The sequence below is a fragment of the Aulonocara sp. 'chitande type north' Nkhata Bay genome, linkage group LG7 (assembly GCF_057382095.1).
Source record: "Aulonocara sp. 'chitande type north' Nkhata Bay isolate Kocher_YH1m ecotype deep benthic linkage group LG7, A_spYH_male_GT1.1, whole genome shotgun sequence".
NCBI classification, from domain to species: Eukaryota; Metazoa; Chordata; class Actinopteri; order Cichliformes; family Cichlidae; genus Aulonocara; species Aulonocara sp. 'chitande type north' Nkhata Bay.
Genome location: NC_141350.1, coordinates 60,565,347 through 60,575,125, shown reverse-complemented (window position 1 = coordinate 60,575,125; position 9,779 = coordinate 60,565,347). Strand labels below are relative to the sequence as shown.

Genomic DNA, 9,779 nt, shown 5'->3' with positions numbered 1-9,779 from the left:
AGTTACTTTCCACTAGTGATGGCCAAATGAAGCTTTCCGAAGCACTGAAGCTTGTATTGAAAAACGGTTCATTACTCGAAGCTTTTCAACACAGTCCTCTCCGGTGACATCTGGTGGTGAAAATTTTGAAGAGCAGCTTGAATCTGCAAAATAAAACGGACTGCTCAATTATCACTGCTCACTCAAGAGTGGACTTCTCTCTGATATTGGGCCACCGTTCCGTTGCTTTGAACATGTAATTGGTTTTTTTTTCTCGATTGGGGGGCTGAAAAAAATGTAATGCGTATCTGCGTAATACATTTTGATCAATAAACTTTCCCTATTTAAACATGCACTATGGTGGCCTTTCTTTGCTCATAACTCCTTGATGTTGGTAAATACAATAAGTGAGCAATATATATAATATACATATGATAATGCACAGCACATTATGGAGTATGCCCCTGCTGTGAAGTCCTGCCTCCATCTACTTGTCGTTTAATCACTGGACAGCTGGACAGGTTCATACAAAATATTAGATTAGGCCAATTGTCCTATACATATTTTTGACCTAGGGGTGGGATTGATTGTGAACTGGAAAGGGAAAATGCTTAGGAAGCTGAGTAGGGCTGCATCGTCACTGATTTGTAGAATCATTTTGATTCGATACAGGATCCGATTCAATTTGATTGGAATCTGGAAAGTTTTGCCTCAGTCAGAAATATTACAAGTCTGATCATTTAACAGTATATATCCATAATTTCGTATCTATTAAAAGAAAGCTGACACATGTGAGACTTAATTAGAGATGTAAACAGAGAGTTATGAAACCTGCAGCTGCAGAAGCCAGCGGGAAAAAAAAGAGGCAAACACAGCGCGGACCCGCCGACACATCAAAATCTGACTCTGACGCGTCGGGTCCGCGCTCTGTGTTCACGTTTGTATGCAGAATCCGTAAACCTGCTCCCAGTTACTGTTTTAGCTGCATGGTGTTTGACGACATGTTGTGAGGTTTAACCTGAGATGCTGGCGTTTCAGGCATAATAACGTTAATTTACAAATCGACACGGGATTTTAATGAATCAATATCACTTTATTCAATTTAGCATGGATTGTAATCAGAAAGGCGATAATCAAAACCCACCCCTAATCAAGAACTTGCAAAGTAAAAACATGATCAATGTAAGGTAGCCCTTTTGTTATTTACAGTTAACAAGAGGATTAGTGTTACTGTGCGCTGGCTGAGTCTGTTTCTTTTCTTAGAAATAGTTTCTCCTGCCCTGAAGAAAATCCACTTGCATGGAACAGAAGAGGCTGTGGAGTGCAGGAACTACACTGCAAGTTGGTAGATATGCAGGTATTCCTGGGTCCTGCAGACTATCATCTAAAAACAATAAACAAAATGATTTTCTAAACTGTGTAGCAATGTCATGTACGTATAGTGTCAAATACATTTTTGTAGTCTTCATCAGCTTTATGCTGTAATGATATTTACATTATGAAAACATGATTTTGGACATTTCAAGTTTTTCACTTCGGCAGATAAAATGAATTGAGCAAAATCAACTCAAAATATTCCCACACGCCAGAACGTCCTCTCTTCCTCGCTGGCTCCATATCTGTCAGTGGAATGATCACCTCGTCGCTATCTGTCACCATCCACACACTCCACGAATCCCGTGGATGATTCACTTCCTTATATCTGTTTGAATCAGGTACCGAAGCAGTTACGTGCGTAATGAAGCTTCGGACGTCACTGGTCACGTGACTTTTGCCAAACGAAGCAAGCCTCGACACAGTGCTTCTGAACCAGTGTGTTGTTTTTTTCGACACACGCTCCGGAGCGTCAGCTTCAAGCGGGCCATCACTACTTTCCACCTCCGAGTGTCTGCACATTGGGTCCTTCTACTTCCACTCCTGCCTGCACACAGCCTTAACCTGACACAAGTAGTGCTGACATGGGCCGCAAGTGGCCCCCGAGCCGTGAGTTTGAGACCCATGGTTTACCTACTGTCACTGCAGTGATATTAGCGTTTTTGTTTTGAAAGGTTACTAGTGGATGCTGGCAACAATCTTGTAGGAGAACAATACAATCTGTTATAAGGCCTTCATTGGAAAATTGTGTATTTAGAATGTAATACCAACATGTCATTTGAAGATAACATAGTATTTGGGTAAAAGTTACTGAATAGTATTGGAATAAAGTGTGAAAATTGAAGGATTAAAATATCCAAGAGCTCAAATTACTTCACCAAAACATGTTTCAATCATATTTTATCAACACAAATTGCACAGGTTTATTGAATATGAATAACTTCACCTCAGTTGTTTAAGCTCCTGCCAAAGCAAAACATCTGTGTGCAACCAGTGTCCACTATTGAATTAAGTAAACCCAACATGTTCTTTTTCAGTGCATAATCACATTTAGTGAAATAGCCAAGTGTTAGAATGTAATGCAGAGAAGTATTTCTAGTAGGCTTTTTTTCATATGCCTGTTTTCATTTTATTTTCTAATTTTTAAAGAAGGCTTTAGAAAGGTCAAAATAAATCTTCTGTAAGGGAGTATCAGCTATTCTAGTATTTATTTTACCAATGCACGGGTGCATTAATACAACATATCTATTTCATAAAGGGCGAACACAAATGTCCAAAGAGACTTCCTGGCAGCTGCCATTTTAAGTATAACCTCTGGCACGGGCACGTTCAGTTTGCAGCAGCTATACAACAGTGGCCTCTAGAGGTGTTTACACACTACGACCAAATCAGACAATGCAGCACAACACGCAGGTCGCCCCAATGAATTGATTAAGCTGGTAGCAGTGACTTGTTAACTTATCATTTATCAAACATATCTCCCATGAATGATGTGAAATAAATTTGAAGCATAACATTTACGTCACAAGTTAGAAGTTGCAATCAGTTTTTAGGAAAGTGAGTTTAATAAGAGTATAGGTAAAATAATGCAGTAATTTTTTAGATTTTATAATCCCTTTATAAATCATGTTGGCTACAGCCTATTTAGCAGTGCAACAAGAGCATCAGACAAACAAATAGAATATGTATAGTGACAGTCAGGTCTCGGCAGCTGATCATGGCATCTGGTACAAGACTCCAACCCCCCCCCCCAAAAAAAAAAACCCCACTCCGTCTGGACTGACGTGTATGTATACTTACAACCAAACAGCTGAAATTAACTGTATTAACCCCGGTTATCTTTTTTCACGTATTTACTACTATTTCCTTTTTGGAAATAGACTTTTTAAAATCACTTTTAATTTTATTTCAAAATGAAATATACAGTATTAAAATTAAAATTTAATTTGTTAATAAGACATATATTCAGCAGTGGAAATAAAATTAAAACAGACTTATACCTACATTAAAAGACAACAGAACATCAAGGAATGGCCTAAGTCTGTTAATGCAACAGTGCGTAAACAGTGTGAATTATGTAGTAGCTAAATTTGACTATAAATATAAACCAATGTGACAACCTTAAACGTTAGACGCACGGAGCTTCTACAGCTTCTTGTGCTGTTTTAGAAGTGTACGCCCCATTTGCAACATTGTTGGGAGTAAATGTGCATATTTATGCCATGGTAAAAGTAGTATAAGCAATAAATACATCGGAAATATTTTGTTTTCGTAATATGAGGACAAATCCGAGCACGGTCTGCGAGCCGATTGTCGCAAATGCTTCACTCCTACTGTGAATGACGACAGACATTCTTAAATAAGATTTGAGCTCTGGTGAAGCCAAGAGTCATTGGCTAAAGTTAGAAAATGCTGCATGCCGATTGGATGCAGTAGCTGTCATTTAATTTCACGCTGCCAATGCACTCAACCACTGACCTACTAACACAGATCCATGAGTCACTAGCCACCTTGAAAGGAAAAAGCCAAGGGAGGAGAGCAAAGTACTTTATAACTTGTAGGATTTTCTTGACAATCATTTCCTTATTAGCTGATGGAAAACCTATGCTGCTTCTGTGTGCATCATACGCGGTGGAAAACCAAACCAATCCCCACAAGCAGGTGATAGAAAAGGTACAGTTTTGATTTGCGGTTAATATTAAATGTCTGGGATTAACATTAAGCGTTGTACAGGTTTGTAGAGGATGGTGCCTGATCACACGCCCAGAAATCACAGGGGCGTTTAGCTAGCTTATATTTCAGTCAGCTGGCTACCTTCTGTGTGTCCTCGCACAAAACCTATTTTAAATGTAATAACAGCCTCGGTAGTTTCCAAGTTAAAAGTGCGACAAAGCTCACGTTCGAGTGTGTGCTTTTTAAAAAAATATATAGTTATAACCGGTATAATAGATGTTTAATTTTATTCAGGCACACGGGCCTACCAGTAGCAGTGATTCATAGATTACAACACTGTGTTGAAACACAAGAATGTGATGTGGCTTGTAGAAACATTATCAAAGCACTGTGGCTTCTGTCGATGTGTGGACAACAGAATGGGTCAGTCCACGTCGGGACAGCAAAGTAACGCTTTCTTCTCTGTAATGTTGTAACAGTTTACTTTTCAGGGCGTAGATGGACCTCGCGCTTCAGCCGCCAATGTCATGAGTAACGAAGACAATGATGTCATGTACAGAGTTGAATGCCCACATTGTCTTAGTAAAGTCTGTTACATACAGTGTTAGCTACCTAACACATGTGGACAATTTTAGAGCTATTTTACTTGGACGCAGAGCTGAGCAATCACTGGTCCGTATTGTTATTGCCACACAGGCAAACATTGCATAATGTCTGCACCAATAGAAATTGCTGGCACTCGGGATGGCAGGAGCGGGGCTTATTGTATAATACCGACACAATGAAGGAATCTGGGGCAACAGGACGCGTTGACGGCCCGGTGCTGGAACGCCGAGTCGATCGCTCTGTACTGCTTGTCGCGACTGAACCAGCAGCAAACACTCGGTCAGCACCCACCCTCCAAGTGTCGCACGTTGCGATAACATCGCCACCGTTTTTAATCATGTATGATCCAAATTTAGGCACGATGTTTTGTTGCCTCGTTAAAAAAAAGACAAAAGGACGCGTTCGTCAACGCCAGCTGGGGTTTGCACATCGGCACCATAAAATCTGTAGTAGACTGCGTAAGGGGTTCAAGTAAATGAAAAGAGAAATATTTCTCCTGTATTTCAAATGGATTTGTCGGGGATACAGCGCCTTCTTGCTTCTAAAAAGTGGGAGACCAAATTGTAACACACAAAGTTAGTGTCTGAAAGTTACCAGACTATAATGTATACACAAGTCTGTGACCTATTAGTCATGTCTCTCTCTTCCTAAATGTAGACCCAAGTCAAGGACAAAACGAGGGCACAGAGTCAAGAAGAAACATTTGAGGAAACTGTATCACACCCTAAACATTAATTTTTCTAATTAAAAATCTTTCTGCTCCTCTTCTAAATACCACTGTTTGCTGCAGTGAGTGTGAAAGACTAGTTCAAAAGAAATTATTCAGGTTACAGGCTTCGTGTTTCTCATTTTTTGTGATATCATGCCTTTATGTCTATTTTCATCATTTTGAATAAAAAAGTTTGTTTACTTCAATTTCCTAAGCTTGGCATGTGCAAAAGAACTGCTACTTTAAATTTTAATCAAGGTAAATCATGGGGAAGCACCAATTTATTGGCCAGGCATTGGAACTGACTGATATACCTTGTTGACTGGTATCAGGCTATTGGTAAATAAGATGACATTCACCAATGACATCTTTAAATATTTATCTGTTACACAGCATGAATTTTGAAATCTGTTGAAGGAATCCAGTTTCTGAAAGTTAAATGATTATATGTTTTCTTCATGTTTTTTTTGTACTTTAATGAAGATTTCTTTGTTTCTCTGACACAAAGTAGGAAATGGTAATAGCAAAACTAAAAAGTAATTACCTTGATATTAACTCTCCCTATTAACCACATTTTACTCTTCTACAAATGTATTTTCAGAAATATACTGGACTCATAATTGCAGCCTTAATGTTTTATGTGTAGAGCACAAAAATCTGAATAAGCTTTAAGTGGATGATAATATACAATCTTTGATCAGCACAAGTAAATATTAAAGTATCATGGTAACTTGTTTGACATTGTTTCAACTAAACTCTGACGAAAAACATTTCTGTTGTGTCTTATTCCACAGATTTCTTCAACTCAAGCGGATTAATTCCATGTGACAGTTAATTTTGCTCGATACAAGCATTATGGTATACAGTTGAAGATCTTTTAGCATGCTGACAGTAGCAAACAGTAATAATATGCAATCAATAAAGCAAGAAGTGGACTCCAATCAGTCCTACAGTGGAGAGGATGCCCTGTGCCTGGCTGTGGCTTTACAAGGGACCAACAGAGACCTCCTGAGCCACAAAATCTCTGCACTTCCTTTCAAGGCTAAATCTGCTTGTCGTAGGAAAAGGGAGTTTATCCCAGAGGAAAAAAAAGACACCCTGTACTGGGAGAGGCGTCGTAAAAACAACGAAGCAGCCAAGCGTTCAAGGGAGAAGCGACGCATAAATGATATGGTGCTAGAGAACAAATTGGTAGCACTTGGCGAGGAAAATGCCTCCCTCAAGGCTGAGCTGCTGTCATTGAAGTTGAAGTTTGGATTGGTGAGCTCGACAGCATATGCCCAAGAAGTCCAACGGTTATCCAGCTCCGCCGCTCTTAACCTCCACCAAATGTTTATTCCACCCAATGCTAGCCAAGGTTTTACCAGCAAAGAAAAGGAGCCTATTCACCTGCGCAGCAGCTGCATATCAGTCATCAGGCATTCACCTCATATGCCCAAGACATTTACCGCAACTCAGGGTAGCTTTACTGTCTGCAGGAATGCAGAGGTCAAGCAGGAACCGGGAGAGAATGGCAGCTATAGACAAGAGCAAGGTAGTCCCTATGAACTCTACAAACCTGGCATAGCCAGCCCTTTGTCTGGAGTCTACACTCAGTCTGCATCATTCATGCAGATCATGAGGTCATCTAGTAACTCACCCAGGAGCTCGGATGATGGTGCAGTTAGCAAATCATCTGATGGTGAGGATGAGCAGCAGGTCCCCAAAGGGTTGATGCCATTTGTAGTAGACCCAAGAAGCATCATTGTCTCCACACATAAAGTGCCAGATGGTAGTTCTTCAGCTTTACCCCATAAACTGCGGATTAAATCCAGAACCGTCCAAATCAAAGTGGAGGCAATCGACCCCGAATACGAATCCTCTGGAAAGTCCTCTTCTCCTGTCAGTATTTCAGAGGGAGAATGCTACCAGGCCACAAAAAGCACTTTTGGTTGCACACAGGCTTCTCACTGCCCTTTGTCAGTACAGGTCACCAACATGCAAGACTGGAGCCAGCAGTCTGAGCAATGGCATGTAAGCCACGCAATGACACTGCAGGGTGGGTGCACGAATAATGATGAGTCCTCAAGCCCCGTGTCAAACAAAACCATTGTGGATGTAAAAGACTCTTCCTATGCACACTTGCATGCAGAAGACTGGTATGTAAAACAGAGCTTTGGCACCCTGTCTCCCAGAGCAGTCGCTTCCAAAAGAGAACAGGTACCTGGAATAGATTCTACCAAAAGCGTCGCTGATCATCATGAGACATGAGTTTCTCTGAATGACAATTGTATGCTTAGCATTATATTTGCTGTTTCACTGTGTGGACATTTGGGTTAAACAATGTTTTCTTTTGGTAAATTTTCAAATAAATGAGTTTGAATAAAATACTAGAGTCACAAATAATAGTTTTTGTGTATCCAGGCTATTTTCCAGTGAAGGTTGAGGAGAAATGGAATTACCCACATTGTCATATGATAAATTTAGTATAATATTCCTGTTCCTCTTACAAAGGCTATTTCACTTAATAATGCCAGTTCATTGTACTTTGGCTTTTTCCAATCCAAACTTACTGTTAATGAAACCAACACTTTATGGCATTGTTTGTGTTAAATTACATCATTAACAGATGGGTTTTATGTCATTTAACAAAGCAGGAAGCTATTTAATGTGAAGTGAACAGTGGAGAAGACTGGAATGTTGAAGTGGTAATTGGAACTAGTCTATGTAGCAGCAGAGTGGTGAAAACTGATAAAGGTTAAACTGTACGTGACAAATTATTCACGTTTTGCAAAGTAAAATAGGATCACATGCATAAGTAGCCTAAGTAAGGATTTTCTGGGTACTTTGAGAATTTGCTATAGACTGTTATTGTGTAAAACATTGTGAGTGAAAGGTTTTTTTTGGTTTGTTTGTTTTCAAGAGTCCAAACTGTTCATGATTGCTATCATAGAGCGTTGCCTATTGATATGTACCTGCTGTTGTTGAGCGCTGCTTTTTTCTTTTTTTTTCTTTTATTTTGTGGCGCTGAAAAAAGGTTCCAGTTGTTAACAGCAGCCCTCCCCCCTGCTGTCAAATTTGTGGCCAGGAGCAGCCTGGCCATTATTTGCCTTGAAGCTGAAATTCTTCATGTTTTAAGTCATATTATTGGTTTGTATGTTTGTGTAGTGCCAGATTACTTTTCTTTTAACAACTTCCTTAAAGTGAATGAAAGTTTTATACTTCTTTTCAGAATTATTTTGAGGAATTGGTTTGAAAGTTACAGATTGTTAAGAGAGCATTTGTGTTCAGCCTTGTTCTTTTGGTAATGTAAAGCCTGCTTATTGACATTAAACATTCATTTAACAGCACCTGGAGGCTTAAACATTTAGTCAATAACATTGTCACAAACTTCCACCAGTGGGCTGAAACACAGCCACATCCCTACTGGAGTTTAAGAAAAGAATGATACAGATTTTGACTCAAACTTTAGTACAACTTTTAAATAGGCTCTGCTTCACTCACTGTTTCACTGTTTGCCAAACTTTGTTTTGCTTTTTCATTATTTTGTCGATTACTTAAACTTTCCAGGCTGCTGGTTAAAGCGAGATTGTGAGTGACATTTGCTGGAGAATTGTAAATTTCCTTAACCTTGACAGGACTGTAGTTGGATTTTACAAAGCTTTGAAATATTTTTGAATTACACAATGCTCAGTTTATGGAAGAAAGGATCTCAACCCTAAAGTTTCTGTTACTATGTAGAATCCAGAGCCATCAGTAATCATCATCATCATATATGCCTTGTTTGCTGTTTGTAGCAAATTGGGGTGGTCACATATTACTATGTGACTTTCTATATAGTTAATATAAATGAGCAAGTTAAATCAAACATAGCTGGTATCATGTCAAATAATTTACTTTATTTCAAATACATTGTATGTGCATATTATGCCATAGTTGGAAATGATAATCATAACTCATTTTTTTCCAGCAGCCTCAAGCTTTATTGTAATGTGAGCTTTTATTCACAATAAATGTCCTGTCATTAAATATATGCTTTCTTTCTTTCTTTTTCTTTCCTGAAGCTAATACTAAATGTGATATTTGTGATTGAAAATTATATTTTGGCTATATTTTCAGCTATGTCCCTTTTCTTTTATAGTATTAGGTCAATCATTAAGCAGTCATGTTGCCATAAGTCAGATCTCCCAGCATCCAAGTGGCTTTCAGTTTTTATTTTTACTCAGTGAGGAAAGACTTTCTAGTTCTTTTCACGTAATATGGCTGGATTAGGAAACACACTAGAAAATAATGCTACAGTAGCAAATTCATTTAGATGTAAAACCAACCTCTTCAGTTGTGTTAAGAATGCCTAAAATCCATCAATCCATTTGTTTTATGACAGAACAGCAAAGAGAAAAATTCTCCAAAAGTTGTTGATTCAAGCTGAAACTGTGTGGATAGCATACTGCCATTGGGA

The 9,779-nt window shown here is 38.9% G+C and overlaps 1 protein-coding gene across 2 annotated transcripts; it reads left to right on the top strand.

Annotated features, from left to right (window-relative positions):
• The first annotated feature begins 3,826 nt into the window (after window positions 1–3,826).
• Window positions 3,827–9,368, top strand: nfil3 (nuclear factor, interleukin 3 regulated). Of its 2 annotated transcripts, none has more exons than XM_086301744.1 (2): window positions 3,827–4,014; window positions 6,136–9,368. In XM_086301744.1, the coding sequence occupies exon 2, from the start codon at window positions 6,224–6,226 to the stop codon at window positions 7,589–7,591; it is 1,368 nt and encodes a 455-aa protein (XP_086157870.1). In that variant the 5' UTR covers window positions 3,827–4,014; window positions 6,136–6,223; the 3' UTR covers window positions 7,592–9,368. The 2 variants fall into 2 exon arrangements, with proteins under 2 accessions (XP_086157870.1, XP_086157869.1); XM_086301743.1 differs by having other exon boundaries at window positions 3,828–4,026.
• Window positions 9,369–9,779: the final 411 nt, after the last annotated feature.